At 58.1% G+C, this 23855-nt stretch overlaps 1 protein-coding gene across 6 annotated transcripts in view; it reads right to left on the bottom strand.

Moving 5' to 3' along the window:
* GNG7 (G protein subunit gamma 7) overlaps positions 1–23855 on the bottom strand; it is a 65062-nt gene that overhangs the window by 4535 nt on the left and 36672 nt on the right. For 5 of the 6 annotated variants that reach the window (XM_082780328.1, XM_082780329.1, XM_082780330.1 and 2 more), the window contains one exon: positions 3060–3178. In XM_082780328.1, coding sequence (XP_082636454.1) covers positions 3060–3140 — 81 coding nt within the window. In that variant the 5' untranslated portion in view covers positions 3141–3178. Of the gene's footprint in view, positions 1–3059; positions 3179–21443; positions 21544–23855 lie in introns of all 6 variants that reach the window. The other variant, XM_082780331.1, reaches the window with a different exon arrangement.

Raw genomic sequence — 23855 nt, 5'->3', positions numbered from 1 at the left:
GAGATATTATTGTCCTGGCTCTCAAAGGCCTTGGGATAAAAGAGAAAGAATAAAAACGCCAGCTCCGGAGTGGCCGTCCTCTGATGTTAAAAACGGAGGTTTTGAAACCGTCAGAAGCTATTACTTAAGGCCCTGCTTATTTTAGTTCAAAGATGTATTCTGGGAACCGCGAGCCCAGAGCAGCCCGGCAGAAGAGGCCGCGGCGGTGGGCAGCGGCACGGCCGCACGCTTCGGCAGCGGGGAGGGAGGGAGGGAGGGAGGCACAGATGGAGTCGAGGCAGGGAGGTGCCGGCAGCTTTGGAGGCTCGCAGCAGACCCATTTTTTTAATTAACTTAATAGCTGGTTGAACACCAGGCCAACCCCAAAGCACGCACGCAACCGCGCTGCATCTGCCAGATGGGAGCCTTTGGGGCTCCGCGGCACAGCTTCGTGGCGGGGGCTCTCGGGGGCTGCTCACCCCTCTTCGTGCAGCTAAACCTCATGTCGGGGGCACGAGGGGAACCCACTGTGCTCAGATTTAGCCCTGCCAGCCTGCCACCGAACCGGCTGCCTGCCTGCAATCCCCCCAGTGCCGTGCCTGGCACCCACCGGGGGTCCCCTGCGCCCTGGGGTCCCCTGCGCCCTGGGGTGCGCTGCGCCCTGCAACCCTGCCGAGGACACGGTGGCACGCAGCCGAGGCTCCTCAGCCTGCAGAGCGATGCAACCTGCCCAACAGGACTTGGCAGCCCGGTGCTGTAATTATTAAACCTTTCAGCAGCACCTGAGAGTGCCAAGCGAGGAGGGGAAGCTTGCGACAAAAGCGCGGTTTTCTGCAGCTTTGGGCAAAGCCCTTTAACCTGCGCTTTGGCAACACGGGATGGGCTCCGTCCTCTTGTCGTGTTGGCTGGGAAGGTTTCCCTGCAGCCTGCACTCGTGGGAGCTGCCAGATATTGCTGCAGCAGTAAGTATTGAAGTGCTCACCAGTAATGAACACCTCCAGCACCAACTGCTACCGGCCTGCACTTGAACGTGCTTATCAACCCCTGCAGGAGCCAGCAGCAAAACTGCTCTGCAGAGACAAGGTCAAGCCTCCAGATTAAAGCTATTACTCACATAAGACAGTAATTGCTCCTAATCTCCGAGCGAAGCAAGGAGAAAGAGATTAGCTTGCCGGGAGCAGGAATGAACCTGTTACGAGAGCAAGTGCCCTGGAAACCTGCACCCGGCGCTTAAAGAAAATCAAGCAGAGGGCGAGCAAAACGTGGTCACCAAGAAGTGACTGGCAAATGTGTGGGCTGCTGGGGCTGGGGAGAAGGAAAATCACATTTCTGACTTCATCATTGGGTTCCGGCTGAGACCATTCAGGGTCTGGGCGCACAGACTGGGAGGCACTGGGGAGAGGAAGGCACGCCACCGCCGTCCTGCCAGGGCACTCGTGGTACCCCTATTGCTGCGGGCAAAGCCCCGCCAGCAGCTCGCAGGGAGCCCCTTCCCCTCACCTCTGAAGCACGTTAGCTCATTTATCTGCAGGCGAGCCCACGTCTCGCCGACTTCAGCTGCAGGGTATCAAAAGCAGCAGCTGGAGGAAGGCGCACGGCGCAGGAGGACCCGTCTGACGCCGTGTTCGGGGAGCTGCCTGGCCTGGCACGCTCCCTTCGGAGCAGGGTTTGTGGATTAGGATTTATTGAAAGCTCGCCCAGACAGCACGTCTTCCCCGCTCAGCCCAAATAGCAACGTGCTGCAGTCCCAGTGCTGTTGTTCTTTCCCAGTAAAGCATTTAAGATAGTCACAGCTACAAAGGTCGCTAAGTATACACACACCCTCCCTCCTCCCCGGCGCGCACACTTTGGGATCCTGAGCGGAGACACAGTCATCCCGAGGAGAGTCAGCAACGTCTCGGCCGGGGAAGACCTGTAATTTATTTTGTCTTCCCTAAAATGGCCTCTCTGATGGCTGCTTGGCCGGAGTCTGGAAACTGGTGGCCCTAAAAACAGCTACAAAACCTCAGGCTGGCTTAAAAGAAAACAGATATTCAAAGCAGCAGCAGCTCCTCCTGCACGCAGATGACAGAGGACCTGCTGCTGCAGACAGAGCAGGGAGTGAAAGTCAAAGAAAACATCTTGGACCGGGAGGTGTTAAATTAAAAACTGGCAGGTGGATTTCACACCTACGGATTTTACAGCATTTCGTTCTTCCTGTGCCTCTCATCGCTGTGCACGGGGGTTTCTTTTGCACTTCTCACTGCCAAGGGAGCTTCCACCGACAGCTTTTGCCTCCTGCTCCTGCCTCCCTCGGGCTGCTCCCGGTTCCTCTGCACATCCCAAGCCCCTCGGGGTGTCCCCCCGAGCTGGGGGTGCAGGGTTGTGGCCAGGGAGTGACAGTGCCTGGGCCCTGCTGCCCACAGGCTGATATTTGTCCCCAGCAAAGCTGCTCCCAGAGCTCACAATCGCCCAGGAGGTTCCCAGAATAGGGAGGGAACTGCCGAAGGACCCAGTGCTGCCCCTTGGGGGACAGCGTGGCTGTGAGACCCCAGTTGACTCTCCAGGACAACTGTGGTGCTGAATTAACTTTCCCTAGTTCCACCCTAGACGTGCCTGAAAGCAGAAGTGAGCGCGTGCCTCCGTCATTCTGCGTTTGAGAGGAAAGGGAAAAAAGCAGCAGCTGAGAAGGAAGTGCACAGGCAGAGACTTTCCGAGAGAAGATGCAAAGGGCAGCGGAGATATCGAGCAAAAAGATGGGGAAATGAGGTTGTAACACACAGAAGCCCACACCCAGCCCAGGGGTTTGGCTTTGGTGGCTCTGGCCCCTGCAGTTTCGGTGCCTTCACCTCCAGGATCCTGCAGCCCCCGGACGGTGCGGTCACCTCTGATGCCCCAGGCTCCAGGAGAAGCTCCCCGCGCCGTGACCTCACCTCTTGGGTACAAACAGTGCTGCAGGAAGGGCTTTTGTCAGGACGAGCTGCAACACCAGGGCTGGAGACACCGTGCAGCACGCACAGGGAAATCCCAAAACCCTCGCACGGATCCCTCCCGCCCCGTGCCAGCCTGGCTCACCGCGCCGCTCCACGCGCTGCGCTCACCTTGATCCTCTCGATGCCGGCCTCGATGCGGAGCTGCTCCACCAGCTTGCGGGCCTGGGCTATGTTGTTAGTTGTTGACATTGTCTGCCATCAGCTCTAGGCCCCAGCACGCGAGAACACTGCAAAACAAGGAGGGGAGAGCGGGGTTGGCACCGCGCCGCGACAGCCGCGGCACCACGCGCCCGTCCTCACCCCCACGGCCACGTGCAGGAGGCTCCCGCGGGCTCTCAGCTGGTGGCAGCAGCCAAAGGCTTCCCGATTTCGCTGCAAGTTCTCCTTTCCTCTTAACAGCACTCTTAGTGCTCTTTCTTCGGGCTTTTTTTTTTTTGGATTAAAAAAAGAAACTTGCCGACGAGAGGGGAAAAACGAAGCGTTTTCTGCAGAAAGTCCTGCCAAACGCGTTCAGGAAAGGGGCTGGAAACACCAACAGAGATTTTCCAGCTGGGGTAACCTGCCACGTGATGACTGCAGCGAGCCAGGCAGGGAGCAGGACGGGGACAGTGCTCGCCCTGGGTGCTCACCCTCACTTTTCATTTCTCTGCTGCCTCGCTCAGCCCTGCCCTGGCCCCTGCTTCTGCCGGGATTTCCTCCGCACCATGAGACTCAGAGAGTCAACTAGAAATGTTTGATACCGTCTGACTCAGATCTGTGCTATCAACCTGTAACTTTGCAAATCGTTCCTGAAAATAACGGAGTCATAAAGTCTTTGAGTAAGAAAGGTGGGGCCGGATCCCTGCCGCCACCAGGCAGGGAGTCCCGGCAGGGAGATGCCAGGCAGTCACAGAGCCTTCCCAGGAAAGGACAAGAAGCACCAGGGGAAGTTTGTCTGCAGGACCGGAGTGACCTGGCACTGACTAATCCATCGCTGTGGCTGTAGGCGTGGGACAGAGGCGGGGGCTGCAGCACCGAGCCGGGATCCTGCTCCCGTGCCGCTGCCCACACGGGGCGGCTGCAGAGGTGGCCTCAGAGGTCCCTGCCCGACAGCTCCGGGGCAAAAAATACCTGGGGAGCAGGAGAGGCTGCAGCAGCCTCCCCTCTGCCCACCAGAGGTTGGGAACCTCTGCCTCTCGAGGCCTGGGAGGCGTTACTCAGGGCGGCACAGGCTGCTGCAACGAGGTTTGGTGCTGCGCAAACTGGAAGGAAGAAGCAGGACGGGTCCTGAGCTCCTCCAGCAGCCGTGTCCAGCGACCCCGGCACAAACCCGGCCATCAGCTGCAGTGCTGCTTCAATTCTCCTCTCATTTCTCCCTCGAAAAAGCAGGCAGGTTTGGCTCGTTGGGCAGCTGGCTTGCGAGCAGCAACTCGTGGCCGTGCCCTGTTCATTTGCATGCCCTAATAAATCCCCGCTGCGTGCCGAGCAGTTATCTCAGGGCACTGCAAAACAGCGCAGGCAGCGGTAGGAAGGGGACGAGCCGCCTCCACGTCACGCCGCTCCTTACAACCACGCCGTGAACTCGACGGACCTCGTCCCGGCAAAGTCCGCTGCTCATTGATAAAACAGCTCTTCACCGGGGTAAGGAGCCAGCAGGCAGCTGGAGGAAAGAAAAAAAAAACAAAAAACAAAACACAACAAAAAACACAAGCACTGGGCTGTAATTTGTGTTTGCAACAGCGCAACATCACCTGCTTGTACTTTTCCAGCTTCCTGTTTATGGAACAGGGCCGATGAATCAGCCCAAGGCAGGCTCCTTGAAGGAACTTGTGGGCCCGCGGCAGCGCCGTGCCGGGGAGAGAGGCACAGCCCGGTGCTGGCCCCACAGAGCCCCACGGACACGGGGACGCGCTGCTGCGTGGTGGTGGCGTTGAACTACGGTCGGGTTAGTCCTTGAAAAGCAACACGTGTAGGTCAGAGGAAGCTTTGCTCGGTGGGCACGGCACCCAGAAGGTGCAGGCACCTGCCTTCCCTTGCTCCTGTGCCGACAGGAGCTCTGTGCTGCAGTTTGGCACCCAGTGAGACCCCACTGCTGGGAACAGCAACGCGCCTCGCCTCGTCCCAGTGCACAGAGCAGCGTCAGTGGCACGGAGCTGGAGGTTTTATGGCAACAAACCCCAAAGCTGCAACTTCTTCTGCTCCCTTCTTGGCCACCGCTGCTGCGTGGGACCCCGGGAGGACCCAGGAGCTCTCCACGACGAGCCGAGGGCTGGTGACCTCGCAGCTCCTCTCATCCCACCTCAATTTCCAGCTGCCAGCTGCAGCCAGGAGCTCGCACAAGGGCAGGGGCTGTGCAGAGATGGAGCCAGATGCAGCCGTGGGGATTTGCCTGGTGCTGAGGCCCTGACCACGGCACGTGCTGGGGGACCCGGTGTGATCACGGCGGTGCTGCGGGACGGCTCCGCCTGGCAGGACTCCTGCACCCCGGTGAATAATTAACTAAGCGCGTCATTAACGACTGGAAGCCCTCAGCACAGAACGAAGATCCAGCGGGTCGCTGCGTGGCACGCAAAGGGCGTCCTCGGGAGGGTTTTTTTTTTAAAGCCAAAGCAAACTCCGAAGATGTCACTCGGCAGCCGGCTGCGTAAGGAACCGGCGAGGTGAAGGCGTTTGGAAAGCAGCCAGGCAGAAGGGTGCTGGAGGAAGGTGCACGCGGTGCAAATCAGGGTGACACGCGGGGCACAGCCAGGGCGTCCCCCTTCCGAGCTTCGTTTTTTCACTCACTCTGCACTTGGAGATGCTCAGGGAGGTGCCAGCTGTGCCGGGCCTGCAGGGGAAGCAGGGGACGGTCGGGACAGCCAGGTCTCGTGCGCGTCCTCCTGCCCCCATCACGTCACCAACACACACACACACACGCCCCGGCTTCCTTCCTGCAAGAGGGGCGAACGCTTCGGTGTTTCTGCACCTCCCCGGGGCAGGCTGCTCCCCTCCCGGTGCTTGTTGTGACTGTGGGGTGGTAACACCACGGGTTTGGCTGAGTGAGGCCGAAGGAGAGCGCCCAGCAGGAGACCGATCCTCCCGTGCCCCTCTGCTGCTGGGCACCCTCTGTCCCCGTGGTTAATCCGCCTGCCCCGGCTCCTCTGCAGCATTCCCGGGAAGGGCAGCGCTGCCCGGGGAGCACAGCCCCGATTTTGGACATCCCCCCATTGGATTAGCACAGCGTTAACTCAGGAGTTGTTCGGGCTGGGTAAGCAATTCCAGCGGGGCTGAAGTCATCGCGGTCCCTGCGAGGTGCCGGCTGCCTTTCCTCTTCCCTGCTCCTCTGGCCGGGCTCACCGGAGGGCTGAACCCGGGCTGTGGAGGCACTCAGGGAGCTGCAGTGAGGCTCTGCACCTCCACGGCTGTAGGGCAGTGCACGAAAACCACCGCTGTGATGAGTTAAAGAGCTACAGGGGAAGGTGAAAAGCAGGAGAACGCGCGAGCGTCACGGCGCTGCTATCCAGCGGTGTTTCAAGGTCTCGGCTGACAAGAGGCAGTGATGAAAGGTTTCGAGGTCTTGCAGCACGCAGGCAGGGAGCCAGCCGGGAGCACGGCGAGGGACAGAGCAACCCCAAGAATGAAGCAACTGAGTCCCGAGCTAGGATTTGGCTGCGGCGCAGCCACCCCGTGAGCTTCTGCCTATTTTTGGGAAGAGCAGCGGAGGACAGAGTCCCACCAGTGAGGCTGGGACAAATTCTGGGAAGATGGGGATTTGCTGTTTCAAACCAGCGTGCGTGTTATGAACCGAAAGCACACGGGGATGCTCCCAACGGCGTCCTGCACCAGTTCAGACTCTGCCTGGAGGAAAATCACATCGTGCCCCACGGGATCGGTTTTGTTATTAAACAGAAGAATTGGAAGGATCCCAGGAAAGGATCCCAGCAGCACGAGTGGCACAAGCAGAGGCCTTACATTCGCATTCCTCACGTTTCCAGCAAAAAGGGTTCGTGCTGTTCACAAGCAGGGTGCTCCTGGCACTGCCGGGACCCCGCTGCTTCCACCGCGACGGGCGCTCGGAGGGCATCCATGGGGCTGCCCTGCGCCTGCGACCCCCCCCCCCCCCCCCCGGCACCATCTCGTTGCAGCCCCCTGACGTCAACGCGGGCGGGCACGGGAGGCGTTTTTGCATCAGCCGGCTCTCCGTGTACCAGGTAGATGGCGAAGGCGGCGCGATTTTGGCTGCTGCAGCGCAAGCAGCCCCGCGCAGCCAGCGCGGCCCCTGAGTCAGCCGCGTGCAGCAGCCGCCCGTGGAGGAGCCGTGACTCAGCAGCGGCTCCCGGCGCAGCGGCCGCCTCCAGCTCAGCCTCCTGGCCGGGCTCCACGCAAGGTTTTTGCCCTCTCGCTCCTCTCCTCCGCCTCCCGGCGTGGGAAGGCTCAGCCCGGACCTCGCTCCGTCCTGGCGGGGACCACCAGCCTCGCGCCCCCGACCCCGTGCCGCCCTGCCCCGAAATATCACGCCGGGGCTTGGAGGGGGACACAACGAGGGCGAAACTGCTGCCCACGGAGGTGTCAGCAAAAAGCCAGGCTTGCTGTAACGTGCCCCCGAGCTGTGAGACGTGCCGGGCAGCCCCACGAGGCTGGCACCCGGCGCTGCCCATCGCTCATGCCGCTCCAACAGAGCCTTTTTTTTTTCTCTCCTAAGCCATCGCTGCCACCTGCACGCTCCCACCCGCCGCCTCTCCGGCCTGCTGGCAGGAAGCGTGACGCGAGGCAATAAATATGCACTGATCCCTCTCCTTTCAGAATTCTTCCCATGCTTCTCATAGCTGGGAGCAGCCACTCCTAACAGGCTAAATAAACAAGCCAACATCTGAGGAACTGCTGGTTGTGCTGCTCCTGTCTCTTCCCCTTCCCCCCCCCTCCAAGATAAAAACAGCCATGAGGTCGCTGGCGATGGAAGTCCCCGATGAAAAGCATCTGAAAAATGCACCTCCTGGTGCCCAGCAGCTCCAGCAGCTCCTGTGGCTGTACCCGGGCATCCTCCGGGCATCCTCCAGGCGTCCTCCAAACCAGGAGCCAGGGGGACGACCTACCAGGGTGGGCTGCAAGCCCGTGCTGATGGAGGGAGCTGGAGAGATGCTCAGGGGCAGAGAACATGCTCCTGGAGCATTTTTTGACCAAAGTTTCCACTGAAATGCCCACGAGCTCCAGCAGCGTTTTGCTGCAGCATTTTGCATGCGCTGCAAAGGGTCCCCGTGTCGCTGAGCGGTGGCACCAACCCTGCAGCCCCAAAGAGGTGCATCGAGCCATCCGTGACACTGCAGTGCTGAATTTATAGTGCCTGGTGGCCTGAGGGCAGCACAGGGTGCACAGAGAGCACAGGGCAGCAGCAGAGGAGAGGCTTCAGGGCCGGAGGCACGGCGCAGCTCGGGGGATTTAATGCACGGTGCTGGAGGGTGCGACGCAAGGAGATTCCCTCGGTGGGACTCGACATCCAGGATCTGTGTGAAAAACAAGCTGGAAGGGATGCAGCGAGTACTCAAGCAGCTAACGAGCGGGTCTGCACCCCCAAATCAAGGAGTATCGCCCCAAATCACTCAGCTTTAGCAGGAAAAAGGCAGCAGTGCCACGCTTCCATGCAGCTCCTGCAGGACCCGGTCCCCGAGCACACCCACGGGTGGGCACACAACGGCCCGTGGCAGCTCAGAAGCTGCCTGAAGGCTCCCCGGGGCTGCTCCCAACCCCCCCCAGCAGCACTGGGGCCAGGGGAGCCCGGCGCTGGTAACCCAGCACAAACCCGCCCGGCGGTTCCTGCTTCTGGAGATGACCTCATGCTTTTTTGGAACAGAAAAAGGCTGTTAGGGCGATGGCATTTACTCCTTGTCTGGGCAGAACAAAGCAGGCTCCATTTTTCTTTTACACTTCCTGCATCAGTAGCTTAACAGCTGAATGAGCTATTGAATTTTTTCCTGAGTGCAGCAATTTTTCCTCCTTTTTTTTTTTTTTTTTTTTTCCTTCTTTAAGACCTCCAGATTTCCATGGCGCGGGACAATACTCGGGGAGAGCGTGGCGAGGAGCAGTCCCGGAGGACAGGGAAACGCTGCCTTCAAGGCGCAGGGGGGAAGCTCTGCTCAGGACAGGTTCATCCCACGTTTACACAGCCTGGCTTGGTTCCACCGCCTCGTCCTGCAGCACCCGGAGCGCAAAGAGCACGGGCAGCACAGGGCAGGGGAGCTGAAGCATTTGAGTTCAGCAATAAACACGTACCAGGAGTGCCCAGAAGCTCCTCCAGTTACAAACTGTCCCTCCAGACGCCGTCCCTGCCCAGGTAAATCACGGCTCCAGCAGGCTGGAACTGGGCCACGTCTTGTAGGGCACAAAGTCCGTGCTGCAGCCTCCAGCGGTGCCGGCTCGGCTCAGCTCTGCCTCTAGAAATCCCATTAATTGCTGAAGTGTGTTGAAATGAAACTAGGGCAGTTGAGAGATCAAGGATTTGGGAAGGAGAAGCATCCCCGGAGATGCGGAGCTCAGTTTCTCAGTTTCCTTCCCGTTAAAGGAAAGGGCTGCCCGGCCGAGAGCGCAAATCCCCCGGGATGCACCTGCCGGGAGAGCTCAGCCCGAGGCCCCCGGTGGTCTGGATGCGGCCCCCACCTCCTCTCCACCCCATCTGCAGCAGCTCCGGCGCCGGCTGGGTGGTTCCTCGGGCAGGGCAATTAGACACAATCAGCGCCTCTGTGCTGCACCGGGCACCGTGAGTCACCGCAGAGCTCCACGCTTATTTTTAGACCGTGCCTTTTTTTTTAAAAAAAAAAAACACAAAACAAAACATAACAGCAGAGTGCAAAGGTAGTCACATCGGTTGGCACCCCCAGTCGGCACCCAGCGGCTGCCACCCAGCTAGGGCAGATTTCGGCAGGGTTTTTGGGCTGCAGGTTCCCAAGCTCTGTGCTCGGGGGGCAGGAGGCTCTGCTGGGCTCCTGCACTCGTCCACGGGTATTGTGGATGTCCAAATCAACGCCCTGGTGTATCATTTAAAGCAGAAACCAAAGCGGGGCTTTGCTCGAGGTGCCCAGGGGCTGTTATGGGTTGAGCGCAGCGTAAATCCAAACTCGTGCTGCCAGGTCTGCTCCGTCCTCATCCTGCCTGCATTTCTGGTCAGTTCAGTCAGCACACGAAGTGCACGGAGGGGAAAACCCCAACTCGCTCTGCACACAAAGCAGCACGAGCTCGTGGCTTCCACGAGCATGGAAGGGTGCGTGGCCACGGGACCTGCAAGGAGTGCTCAGCAAGGAGCAGAAAAGCAGCCCCAGCCCTTACAACGCTGCCATGTGCATGTCAGCAGTGCCGGGGCTGCTGCGGGGCTTTTGGGGTTTTGCACCCCAAAACCTCCCATCCCTGCCCCACACCGCGCTCTCGCTTTGAGTCTGCTCCCTTCCAGTCACCTGCAGCTTCCCCTCGCTGCCCGAGCTGAGTGAGCTGCAGGGTGCTTGCAGACACCACGACGGGCCCTCGGCAGCCCCAGGTGCCCAGCCCATCTCCTCGGCAGCATTTCTGCCTCCTCCTCAGGTGGACGGGCCCCAAAACTTCCTCCGTGCTCTTCGAAACCAGCCCCAAACTTCCCCTGCTTCGAGCGCTTTCGGTTCTGCAGCTCCACCGCGCCAGCAGAACGTCAACCACTGCGGGGAGGGTTTTTAAACCCGGGGCCGTTCACATCCGACCCCTTTTGTGACCTTACCCAGAGGAGAGGGGTTGAAGGACGAGCAGTGAGCACAGAGCACTGAGGGGAGGGCTGCTTTTGTTGTCCTGCAAGGAAAACCCACGGCTTTGCTCCAGCCCTTCAGCAGCAAGCCCACAACCCCGGCACACCAAAACCCAACCACCTGGGGAACAGCGATGAGGAGGACAGGACGACAAACTCCTTCAGGCTTTGCTGCCCGGCTGTCTTCACACGCAGCCACAACAGAAGCCATTCAGGATAAGTTCTCAGATCCCCGACACCAGAACTTGCCCCGGATACCAGCGTTAATCAAACACATGCTCACGTCTTCAATTATGGCCCAAAGGAGGCCCTGATTTACTGATTTCAGCTGGCAGACCGAGGACTAAATCTGTATATCCTGGCTAGACCACCGCGGGGTTTGTCCTCGCCTGGGAGCGCCTGATAGCAGCCCCGCATGGAAGCGAGGCGAACGGAGACTAAGCAGGAAGCCGGGCTGCACGGTGGCACCGCTGCATGAAGTTACAGAAGGAGATAAAAGAAAGGGAAGTTTAGGCTGAGTGTCACGAAGCTTCCTGAGGGCTTCCCAGAGCTGCACGGATCCGAGCTGGGAACGGCCGCGGGCAGCAGCGCTCAGGGCGTTGGGAGCAGCAGGGGAAGCTCGGTGCAGCTCGGTGCAGCTCCCTCCTTTACGAGGGTACGCAGGGCACCCCGGCCGTGCTGGGGGCTCACACAAACCCATCAGCCTCGTGTACAAAAGGCAATTTTGCTGCGGGATCGGGTGGTTTGAGAGCATTATCCGCGCCGCCGCCGAGCGAGCAGCCGCCGGCTGAGCCCGCGGTCGCGCTGCTGCGGCTCCCCCGGGGGCTGAGTGGGTGGCAGGTCGTGAAATGACTCCTGAGCTTTCTACACCCCAAGAAGGAGAACCCTGCGCCTCACAGGGCTGCCTGAGCCTTCCCCCAAACCCGAACAACATCAAGAGGGGATGGAGAAACCCCAGCATGGCCAGGGGAGCGTGGGCGCTGTGGGTGCTCCTCTCCTCGTCTGGTCCCTGCCCTGCCCCAGCCTCCTGCTTCCCACCTGGGGGGCCCGAAACCACACTGGAAATGGGAGAGGGAGATGCCGGAGTCTTTAATAAGGGCAAAGGAAAGAAAACACGGGTGAGGGCACGGGTCTGAGTCAGCTGGCAGAGCTTGCGGTGTTTTGGTAGAGAAAGCAGCGGAGAATTTCCCAATCAGCAGCGCGTGGCTGTTAAAGGTCCCCACCACACACACACACAGAGGCTCAGGTCGCTGTAATGTGCAGATAAAATTCCCAGACCTATAAAAGCTCCCTTATCACTGCAAGTCTCCTTCCCGAGCCTCCGGGAGAGGCAGCAGCACCTCGAGCACTCCCCTGCCCCCGGGAGCCTTGGGGTGAAACCCCAGCCCCCCCCCCTCCTGTGCTTCTCCTTATCTCCAGCTTATTTTGCCTCTCCCCAAAAATAGGATCCCGTGGCAGCCGCACGGAGCTGAAGCAAGATTACAAGAAAGCCCTAAAATAAGAATTCAGGGCAAACGCTGAGGAATACCCTTCCCTGGAGCACTGTGCTTATTTTAGCCTCTGTTGGCGAGAGGAGAGCGTGTTTGTTGGGACTTGACACAGCTCTGCACGCCGGGACGGAGGGGGCGAGGAGCCTGGTTTCAAGCAACTTAAAGTTTTCATTGTGGAAAGAGTGTTTGGTGGGAATTACATCAGAACCACAGGCTACAATATGCTCATTGTATGGCCGGGCTCGGCTTGCTCAATGCTGCTTGAGAAGATAGGGAGCTGGTAAATAATCGGGGTAAGGGAGCCGTTAGGAGCCTTCCCAGCACAATGTGCCCCTGAGCTACCTTTTTTTTTTTTTTTTTTTTTTTAATGCTATGGAAAGAGAAGCAGGGCTTGTTCCCTGCACCGACGGCAGCTCTTACACACGGGGCATTCAAACAGCGTGGTGAGGCAGCCAAAAATAGGCTGCCAGCCCCGGGGAAAGCAAACCTGGGCTCATTGTCGAGCTGCCTCGGATGGGGACGGGGGCATTTCCCCCGGCTCCTCCGGCACGGCGCCGCGCTCACGCCGCCGTCAGCGGGGAGGAGGAAGGCAGAGGGCAGACGTCTGGTCCCACACACGTCTGAATAAGCCAGGGGAGCAGCGCTGGCTGTAATTTAACCTTTGATGAGTTCTGCAGACCGTCCGCGGGCAGCGCGGTTCGGAGCCGCCGCGCTCAGCCCTGGTGTCACCGCGGGGACTGCTCCTCCGCAGGCTGGGCTGAGGTCACTCCGTGCTCTTGAGGACGAGATATCCTGCGTGGAGACGCGGGGGCCAGCTGCTCCGGCGTCACTCTTGCTCATCTGGCCTTCAAAGAGGGACTCGAGGCCGATTTCCTCCCTTGCAGACTTGTGCCTGCGCCGAGGCCGAGCAGTCCGAGCAGTCCGTGGTGACGTCTCCCCCTTCAGCTCGCTTTCTGCAGCGTCAGAGATCAAAGCCAGGAGCAGGACGCGTGCTGCACATGGCTCTGGGGAATTATCCCTGGGACATCAGCAGCAGAGAGACTGCAACGGGAGGCAGCACCCTCAGGAGATGTGTTACCCACCACGGGTTTGCCTGCACGGGGCTCAGCTTCATGCCCGGCTCTGCACAAGGGGTGAATTTGCAGCCATCAAGCTCGGGAAAAACAACTCCCCTGAGCTTAGGACAAAAATATTTGCTTAAAAAATGATCTGCCTTCTGTTCAGGCGCAGGGAGATAAGCGGTGCTCTTCGTACGAATGTTCTCTAGGCAAGGCTCGCCCTACTGGGAAGCTGCATCCAGCTGATGCTGAGCAAACAAGAAAAGTGCTGACGAGCTCGCTGATGAGCCTTGGTGTAGTAAAGACAAAAAAAAAAAAAAAAAACCTCCTAGAAAATGGGAGCCAAGAGCATTTTAGCCTCTTTTGTGCAATTTAAGAGGGCTGATAGAGAGCTGGCTACAGCACATCTAAGACAGCTTCCAAAGAAAGCATATAAATCACGAGGTATTTTCAGCTGTCAGAACATTGCTCTACACTTCGTACGTCCAGAAAGCATTTCTGAAGCCACATTATCAAAAGCAGGGCGTCCTCAGTGCTTTGCTCCTGCTGACCGCCTCCGCCACCACCGGCGGTGACGAAGAGGCTGGCCCCAAGGGCCGGAGGATTGCACAGCCACTGCTGCACAAAGCGTTGCTTTTTTTTTTTTGCTTTGCTTTTTTTTGCTTTGCTTTTTTTTGCTTTGCTTTTTTGTTTTCAGCCTGCCCCGTTTCAAAACCCGGTGCTATCTTCACCTCCTGGCTAGGAAAAAAAGCTCGTCTGAAGCGGAGATGGGAACGGCCTAAATGATAACGCTGGGAACTGGGGAGCGAGGAGGGGAGTCAGCCACCAGCTGGTTAAAACAAAGCTGCACGCTTCGTGCTCCATTCCTGGCTGCTCCATCAGCCAGGTATCTCCCAGCAGGCAGATAAAACCCCCTCGGGGTCTTTAAAGAACATTTCTTTGCAGGGTTTTAGCACATTTCAGCCAGCAGAGCTTGGAACACGTCTGGCCGGGCCTTGCTTCAGCCCGGTCAGAGCACAGCAGAGCTGGTTTTCCAGGTTCCCAGATGAAATCTTCAGCGTGAGCTGCTCACGAAAATATTTTCCTTTGCTTTGCAACGCAATTATTGCCAGGGAACAGCCGCAAGAAAACAGCACCTCTCTGCTCCCTGCATCTGCTCTGGTCACATCTGGGTCACGCCTGCTCGCTCGACGGCCAGGCGAAGTTTTTTGTGCTGTGAGCTTTGCGAAGGCGCTGTGCTTCCACTGCGAGGCTGCGGGCGAGGTTGCTCATTGCAAATTCTCCTGGGGCGATGGTGTGAGCAGCAGAACGAGCACAGCGCAGCTCTGAGATCGTGAATTCAGGTCGTAGCGGTTGCAGCTTGACTCAGCGAGGAAATCTGATGCGCCCGACCCACGTGAAACTCGAGGACGGAGCGGGCGCGCGCGGCTTCTCCGCGGAGTCACCGAGAGCTGCAGAGCTGCCTGGGAACGGTGCTGGAGTGGAGCAACAACACCGACTTCAAGGGACAAAACTCTAGACTTTATGGTGCCATCAATGAATCAAGGCGACCGTGCCCTGAAAAACAGCGCCTAGACAGGGAGTTGCTAAAGAAACGTCGACATTGCAACAGAGATGAAGTAACGCGGCGGCTTGACAGCCACGGGCGATGTGTCCAGACAGCGAGCGCAGACCTCAAGCGGAGAGAAAAGAGCCCTCGCCACTGCCCTCACCCCCCAGCATCCTGCAGTGACCTTGACTCGAAGCAAACACGATCCCTGCTCACGTTAATATCCCACGTGGGGACAGAGACCTGCAGCCACGGGCAAGGAGGAAAGGGGTTCAGGACAGAATTATGCGATGTCTGGGATCTGGAAATTGCTGGGACCCTGGGTGCATCTGAGGGGCATGCACGGAGGAGCTGAGCCCCCGGTGCTCCAGCCCCCATGGGCCCAGCAATGCCCCCCAGCTCAGCATGGGTCCGACTCCAGCACCCTCAGAGCTCAGAGGCTGGAGCTGCCCACGCCTGGTGCTTTGCTAATGCAAAAGCAAGGTCCCCCTCCCTGCATAATTAGCAGCCTCGTGCTAACGAAGGCTGAGAAAGAAACCCAAGGTGAGGATTCAGAGCCGTGACCCCACACTGGTGCTGCTGAACGATCCCGGATGGCAGCTCGCTGCAGCACACGTTCCCATCCCGCGGCCACACGTGCTGCTGTGACACTCGTGAGCTGAACGGCTCGGGGACACCGATCAGGACCGTGCTGTCACTGCCAGCCAGGCACGGAGGCACTTGTTTGCATCTCGGGGACAGGGCCTCGTAATTCCGCTGCAGAGGCGATGCCCTTTTGCAGCAGACACATCACATGAGGGGCACGCTGTAACGTTTTCTCCCTACGTCCACAAAACGCCCCGCTACGGGAGCAGTCTTGTGACTTTCTCCTCCCAGCTTTCTCATCTTGTTTTCATCACCGATGCGGCGACAGAGGGCAAAACGGTGCCCGGCAGACTCACACAAAGGCCCTGCAGAGCTGCTGGCTCCCTTCCCTCGACCTCCACCGAGTCAGCTGCATGCAAGCGAAAACGCAGGGGCTCGCCTCCAGCTGCAGATGAGATACGGCCCCAGCAGCCCGATGACTACGTTGCACTTGTTTCAGCCACCGAATAATTAGGCTGGAAGAAAAGGCCAGTATCTCCATGTGACTGCAGCGTCTGTGTGGCTGTTTTCATGCAAGCCCGGGTCTTTTGGTAACGCCGATGACTGCACCGTCATGTGAGGATTTGCAACAAGGAGCAACTCCTACATCGGGCCCTGGAATCTGTCGGGCAGACGGGGAGAGGAAGCAGAAGGTCGTTTTCTTTTGTGCCTCTTACAGGAAGAGAAGTCACGTTGGCCTGGCAGCGGTTCAGGGCTGAGCTAAGGACTCGGCGCTGGGAACTGCCCTTGAAAGGCTCGGGCTGGAAATAAAACAGAGAGGCTAAAAAAGGAACTTGCAAATTGTGCGAGAGGGCTCTACCAGAAGGCACGTGAGCGAGCTGCCTCCAGGTAGCGGGCGGCCTCTGGCCTGCTGACTGCTCTCACAGGGCCCGGGATTATATTTAGCAAATCGTCTACTACGGATCAGAAAACACGTGTACATGCAGAACTTTCAAATTCCTCTGAATTTACAGCGCTGGGCACAGCTGCCAGCCTTCTGCTGGCCCTGCCCTACCCCGAGCATCCCCGGCGTGCGCTCGCCTGCACCCCCGAGGCCTGGGGTGGAAAGCCAGTGACACTTCTGCCTCTGGGTTTTATTCCCCCCCCGGTCCAGGAGCACAGTTTTGCACTTTTAACTTCCCATTTCTGAACTGCGAGCTAACCTGCCATGCAAAAAGAAAAGTTTGCGACGAGCCCGGCTGCTAACCCGAAACCGAAAGAGAGATGAAGGCAAAAGGTTTTTCCTCCGCGCCGCCGGTGCACACAGCAGCACCTGGGCTGCAGGACCTGGAACCTCGTGGTATCACAAACCACGGCTGATTCCTTCTGCTACCCAACTCCTTCTGCTACCCAACCAGGAAAATGCAGGATGCTGAGAATTTTGTCAATAACTTGGCAAAGCGAGGCCCTACAGCGGGTACTCTGCCTGCACTGCAGGCTTCCAGCCCAGCTCCACGTGGACCAGGAGCAGCCCCGTGCCCATGGCACAACGAGGAGATGAGGCAGGGGCAGTAAGGATCCGTCCTTTATCCTTTCCTGCAGGATGCAGCGTTTTTCACATCGGCAGCATTCCCAGGGCGAGCCGCTGTTGCAGGGATCCCCCGCCACGGCTGATAAAATCCCATTAAGCTTCTTTCGTTCTTTCTCCCTTTTTTAGCCACGAGTACAACCAGCCTTGTGTGTCGACCAGAGACTCGAGGCAGGGCTGAACTTTATTTTCCTCATAAAGCAGGCGTTACACACACCTCTGCCCATCAGCGCCCTGCCCGCCGCACACCCCCGGCACGTTCCCCGATGTCCCTGTAGTTCAGATCACACCCACCTATCTTAAAAGCATCTGTTGATAAGCTCCAGCTCTAAAGACCCAAAACAGAGCCAAAAGCCAGAGGCAAAACTGGAAAACCCTAACCTCTGCAGAGGCAGGTTAGCCAGAGTGGAACAAGTGATGGGCCCCAGCAGAGGAACCACCGGGATTTTCCGGCCGGCCCTTTTATTGCATGGAGCAGCAGGGGACGGGCAACAGGAAACTCGGATCCCCCGATAAGCTCACTGACAGAGGGATTAGTGGAATTTTACCCGTTTTCTAGGCCGTTTACACAAACAGATGAACGACCAGGCTGGCAGGGCTTGTCAAACCCCGTGCCACTCCTCGGCTGCGGCACGCTCGGGCTTTAACCAAGGGGATTCGGCTCCTCGTGCTCAGGAGCAAAGCCCTCCTGTGCCCCTACACACCTACCAAACCCCGAGTCCGTGCTGAGACCCCACTTCCAAAAAGCAACGCAGAGCCAGGCAATGAATTTTAATGCATTTAAAGCCTGGCCCCCGGGCACGCTGCTGCTTCCTGGGCGCTAACCCCAAACCGAGCAGCAGCGCCCGGCAGGGAGGCCCGCTGGCATTTCGGGTATTGTAGGAAGGCTTTTATTGACCTTTGGGTTGGCAGAAAGGTCCCTTAACCTTTAAAATGACTCAGGAGCCAGCCCAGCTATGTGCCCGTACATCATGGCCTGTATTCCTACAATTTCATGCTAATTGCCCTCATCAGAGCAGCATCTCCCCGCTGTTTCGGAAGCCTGCCCGAGTGTGCTGCAGCAGACCCCTTGTGCCCCTGAGATCCCCTGTCAGGGACCAAGCCTGGACAGAGATCACAGAAAAGCCTCCCTGGGCGTGCACGCCTGGCATCGCAATGCACAAAAGCAAAGGAGCTCGTTGCTAGCTCCTGGCTAATTAAATTAACCTCGTTCAGAGCTGGAGGAAGGCGTTGCAGCGCGGTTCTGCCTGCGCGCCACCAGCGTAACGCCTGGCCAGCCTCCACAGCCCATCCTGTTCCCCTTCTTCTCTCCCATCCCTGCAAAGTTCAGCCCAGTTTTCCCCACTCGGGAACCTCACGTTGACTTCGACAAACCAACCTCAGTCATTTTATTCTATTTTTTTGTCTAAACCCCATAATTTAACGTTAGCAGGACCACGCTCAAGCTGCTTAAAGGCCTCTGGACTTCAGCCCCCGAGCACGTGTTAAAGCCCAGGCTACCTCCAGCTCTCAGAGTGCCGAGAGCTGGGCAGCAAAGAGGAGGAAAATACACCAAACAGCACACAAAGAAAGGCTCAAAACCAGGCACCCAAACCCAAATTATCCTTTAAAATTTCACCGCGAGTCTCGTTTGCAGCGCCGAGGGCAGAGCAGCCGTGGGGCTGGGCCACCTCTGCCAGCAACACGAGACCGAGCCCCCGGAGGACTATTGTCGAGCCTCTGAAAGAAAGGGACGACATAAAACAAAAATATTTGTAAAGCGTAATGGGATTTTTTCCACCACCGCTGGAGAATGTTTTTCAGGCAGTTAGCCAGCACCACTTCAAAGAGCGAAAAAGCGTGTGGTTTTGACACAGCTTTGTACTTTAATATTAAACAGAAGAGAGAGAGAAAAAAAAAAAAACACACGCACACGACGACGAGCCGGGCTCGGCGAGGCAGCCAGGCAGCCGTCACTTTGATGCAGGAGAAAGTACGTCAGCGGGCTGCATCACGGCGGGTCGGGGAAGCCTCCCCCAGCAGCGCGCCGCAGCGCCCTGCCCACGCATGCCGCGAGGAAGGGACTCGGCACGGCCCCGGTGGCACCGGGGGACCCCGGTGCTGGGGATGCGGGAGGAGAAGGAAGGTTGGTGCCGAGCAAGGGGGGCACACGGAGGTGATGCTTTTTGTGCAGCCGTGTCCCCGGCCCTGAGTCCCTTTAGGATGAGGGGGTCCCGAGGCTGCGGCTCCTTCGCTCTCGCTGGCACCACGAACGCAGCGGCACGCAGCAGTCTGGTCTCCCTTTTAATCCCGGAGCACTGAGTGCACGGTACAGGCTGGGTTTGCAGCTGGCTCCTGCCTGTCTGCAGGACTTAATTTAGACGTATGGAAGAGGCAGGTCTTAACTGAGCAAAAAGCACAGTTTTCTAGCAGCCCTGTTTTGCTAAGAGCTAATTGCCGATTCCTCAAATTCCACGGAGATGGAGACTGGACCTCACCGCCACCACTTAACCCGTTCGCGCTGACATCAACCAAGCTGCCTTCCAAAGGATGCAGACTTGTTGCCTCGTGGCCCTTTTGCTTGAAAATATCACTGCTCCAATCTGATTTCGGCGCTTTTCCAAGTAGTTTGCAAGTCGAGGAAAACAGGCAACCAGGATGGGGATTTGGGCAGTCAGCTTTCTGACACCTTGTGTAGTGGAAGCCCACCTCGACCTGCTGGCACGCAGCACCAGAGGCTGATCAGAAGGCAGGAATTAGGAATCCTGAAGCTCGGCCCTGGCTGGGGCTGGCAGCTGAAGGCCGAGTGCCCGGGGTAGGGCTTTACAAAGTGAAAGTCCTCGTGCTGCACGGGAGCCTCGCTGCTACCCGCACCAACGTTAATTAGAGAGTGCTGCAGCTACCTGGAGTGTCCTAGGCTAAAAATAAAAGGCAGAAAGGCAGGATTTAGTATCCTGGGAGGAATGCGTGTTTAGGTTTGCCGGGGCGGCTGATGGCTGCTTTGGTATCACAGTCACTACTGCTGCTAAAAAAAGCCCACGAGGAAGCAGCAGGAGAGTCCCTGGCACCGTGCTCTCCTCCTCCACGGCCACATGAGCATCCTCCTCCTCCTCCTCCTCTTCCTCGTCCTCCTCCTCCTCCTCCTCGTGTGCCAGGATTCAGCCTGGAGCAAAGCCCTGCCCTGGGAACATCCCAGCCCACGCAGCTTCTCCTCCCCAGCAGGGTTTTGGTGTGAAAGGAGCAAGAAAAGGATCGCCCCCGCTGCCTGCAGCATCGCCCAGGTTGGCCAAAAGGAAGCACAAATCCCACGGAGCGCAATGAGCCCACGAGGGGCTTTAAAAAACCCCTTTTAAGTGATGAAATAGTTTAAATGGAGATTTGTTCTAGCTACTACAAGATAATTCCTTGCCCTCTGCTATGAATTCCCTACCCTGGGAATTGCCAAAGGCCCCGTAAAGGCCGCTGGAGCCGGGGTGCAAGGGGGAAGCAGCAAGGGGCAGGCGCAGCGCTCGGCACGGCCACGGTCCCACCGGGAAGGCAGAGCCCGCGCTGCCCCCAGGTTCATCCCGGGGTTTCCAGTTATGAAGAGTAAAGGCAAAAACGGGGGAGAGAGCTGAGCGAGGAGAAAGTTCATTTTCTCCCCCACTTATTCATTTTGTAAGAATCCTGCTTACGCCGGGCTTTTAGCAGACAACGGCAGGATTGTTCGCGAGGGCGCAACTTTTGGTGAAATCCCGGTGTTACTCAGCAAAGCGCCTTACACGGATTATCTTCCTGACAGAGCAGGAGTTGGCTGGGTAAGCTCGGCGACAGCAAAGGCAGGAGGATGTTTTATAAGCGGCGTGGGGAAGAGGAGGAGCCGTGACCCAGTTTAGCAGCTGAACTCTGACCCGCAAGTCAGCGCGGGTAAGCGGGCCGGAGGGAAGGCTGCTCCAGCCCGTTGTGTAAGAGTAGGAAACGCTCGGAGAGGAAAAGGCAAAAGCAACCGCCGAGCACGAGGGTGAGAACCCAGGTGGATTAGTCACCGAGGGCTGGAAACACAAATAAATAGAGTGCGTTCGCTCATCGCCGCCTCTGAGCACCTCGGGATGCTGCAGACGCCGCGCGCAGAGCGGCCCGGCGGTAGGTGTCACACGAGGCGATCCTAAATCCTGCACGGGGAAATTGGGGAGGAGAGGCAGCACCAAGCGCATCGGGCACACAGAGCACCGGGACGCCACGAGGGAAGCGACCGGACCACCAGAAGGGGAGCTCGGCACCACCTTCAGCACCACGGGGCGATGCAAAGGAAAGTGGTTGGGGTTTGTTGGCTGCAGCAGGAAGGGTTCCCGTAACGAGGAGCTGCAGGAACCAGCACTGGTGGCATCTGCGCTGACCTCCGTCATCCCCACCAGATGAAGAAGCTGCATTTCACCGAAGGGCGAAGCGAGCCCTGGAAATCCCTCAGAGCTGTACGAGAAGGACAGCGGGGTTTTGTAACCAGAGCAGAAAGAGGAAAAAAACAAACAAATTCCTGGAAAAGCGAGCGTTCAGCTAGAAAAGTCTACCTTCAAGTATCGGCTTGAGCCCAGGCAGCTTTCAGATCTCCCTCTCCTCCCAGCTTTCTTGCTGGCTTCTCCCCTCCTTTTATGATCCACACGCGGGCTCCTGAGCCGAAAACAAAAAAAAACAAGGTCAGTTTGGGGCAGGCCAGGGACACCTGAAGACCCCCAGGGTTCCAGGCAGCACGCCTCTGGCTCAAAAACCTTAAAACCCAGCCCAGCCGCAGCGTTACCGAGCGGGGCACCGCAGAACAAAGGCAGCAAGTGCAAGACAATCGGGAGAGCATGGAGAGGAAGAAGAAAGCAAGAGAAAACTCCTTAACCCACTCGGAGAGCCATGACGCATCTCACGCTGCCACCCACGCGGGAGGGAGGCAAACTACAACCAGCAATTAACGAGCAAACGAACAGCCCGTGCGCCGCTGACCTGAGCGCAGCTCGCAGGGGACACGAGGGAGCTCGGCACGCCTCGTTTTGGGGAGCTCACCCCCTTGCGAGAGCGCACGCACGCACGCACACCCCCTTGGAAGATGAAGGCTGCCGGTGCCTGGTGAATCAGCTCGAGCCAGCCCTGCTCTGAGCAGCACGGCGGAGCCGTCTCCTTTTCCAAAATGCCACAGGAGGAGGCTGAGGATCGTTAGCGCCAGCCCCGGCACCGAAGGACGCGCTGCGGCAGCGTGCCTCGAGGAACCGAGTAAGGTCAGCCCCCAAACGAGGGGCTGGCGGAGTATTCTGCTTAAACGCAGCTCGTTAAAAATAAAAAGGGGGTTATTTTGATCCGGCACACGGCACATTGCATCATCTGGAGCGTGCCGCTAGGCAGATGGCGAGAGTAAGACAGAACCTTCCCTTCCCAGCGCCTGCTACCATGTTAGGAGCCTCTCTCAGCCGCGTCTGTTCAACGCCGGGAGCCTTCCAGGGGCTGTTTGAGGCGAGAGAAATCGGGAAGCAGAAGGGGAGCGCTCCACTGACTGGCATCAGGAAGGGGGAAGGCAGGCTCGTAGCGGATTTCTCCAAGTCCTGCAGAATTTCTGCGTTACTGCTGCTATGGGATGAATCGCCAGCCGGTCGCTGCTGCTCACGGCAGGACACCAGGAGCCTCCCGCTGCCAGCTTGAGCAAAAACCTCATGGATGAGACCCGAAGGAACACCGGGGGCACGGCCCACGGCACCTCAGACCTCCGGGGTGACTGAAGGCACGGCCGGGGTAAGACCAGAGGAGCTCAGCAGGTTCCCAAACCGTCCTGCTGTGTTTATAACCAAAATACCACGGGAAAAAAACACCGTCCGCAGAAAGGGGAAGAGATTTGTGGCTGTTCCATAGCCCTTGAACCCCTCCTGCCTTGGATCCTCAGACAAGACGATAAATTCAACAGGCTAACGAGCTGGAGAGCTGATCAAAGGACACGTGTTTACGCGCCCTGTAATTTCTGTTCGAGTCCCACACACTCACAAATATTTATCTGCACAAGTCATAGCACTAATCCCATCCCCTTCCTAGCTTTTAAGTTCAGTGATCAAAGTTGTCCAATTTCTTGAAGCCAGGACTTCAATTTCAGTGAGTGGTCTCCCCAAGGATAATAAAAAAGCACTTTTTGGAGCAGAAACGAAAAGAAAAGGGCTATGTTCTACGGAAAATGATGAGGAACTTCAAAGGGAAACCAGGCAGCGGAATTTCACACCGCCTATTCCTGCAAAGGATGACTGCAGGCGATCCCCTCCCAACAAACACTGCAATTTGGGTTTCACCTTCTCAGAAGCGCCTCACGGAGCGCTGCCGGGGCTTCACCTCCCCGGCCACACGGGCAAATTACGGGCACCCCGAGCTCTGCATCGGAGCAGGGGTTTGTGTGGAACCCCCCCCCTGCCTGCCCCCTGCTCTCCTTCTTGCAATTTAAGCTCCACCGAGCCCCAAAACAGCAAATCCCACCCGTGGGCAAGGTGAGCGCTCGCTCCGAAGGCGACATTTTGCTGTTAAACAGCTGCACCTTGCACGGGACCAGAGCATCACCGAAATTTCCCCTGACCTATGAGGTTAAAACCCAGCGTACGGCACGATAAACATTTCCCAGCTATAATTAGCCAAATGAAGGAGCGTGACAGGGATCCTGCAGCCGTCGATACGGGCTGTCCCCAGCGCCGGGGGTGCCAGGGGACACCGAGTACCTTGGCCGGGCTGCAGCGAGATGCCAGCTCCCTGCTGGAAGGAGCTCCAGGGCTCCGTGCTGCGATGCCAGGCATGTGCAGGACATCAGCAAACAACCACCGCCCCCCACGGCACTTCTCCAGCTCGGGGGAGCTGCAAACCCACGGAGGTTTCCAGCCCTCCTGCCTCGCTGCGCGCCGGCCCTCCTCTGCTTCCAAAGAAACCCAGATTAGATTTCTTGGGAAGCAAAAGGCCAAAGTTTTGCTGCGTGG

Source organism: Aythya marila, assembly GCF_965140915.1.
Source record: "Aythya marila genome assembly, chromosome: 27".
Taxonomy (NCBI): domain Eukaryota; kingdom Metazoa; phylum Chordata; class Aves; order Anseriformes; family Anatidae; genus Aythya; species Aythya marila.
The sequence above is the reverse complement of the archived record's forward strand: the minus strand, read 5'-3'. Positions and strand labels throughout refer to the sequence as shown.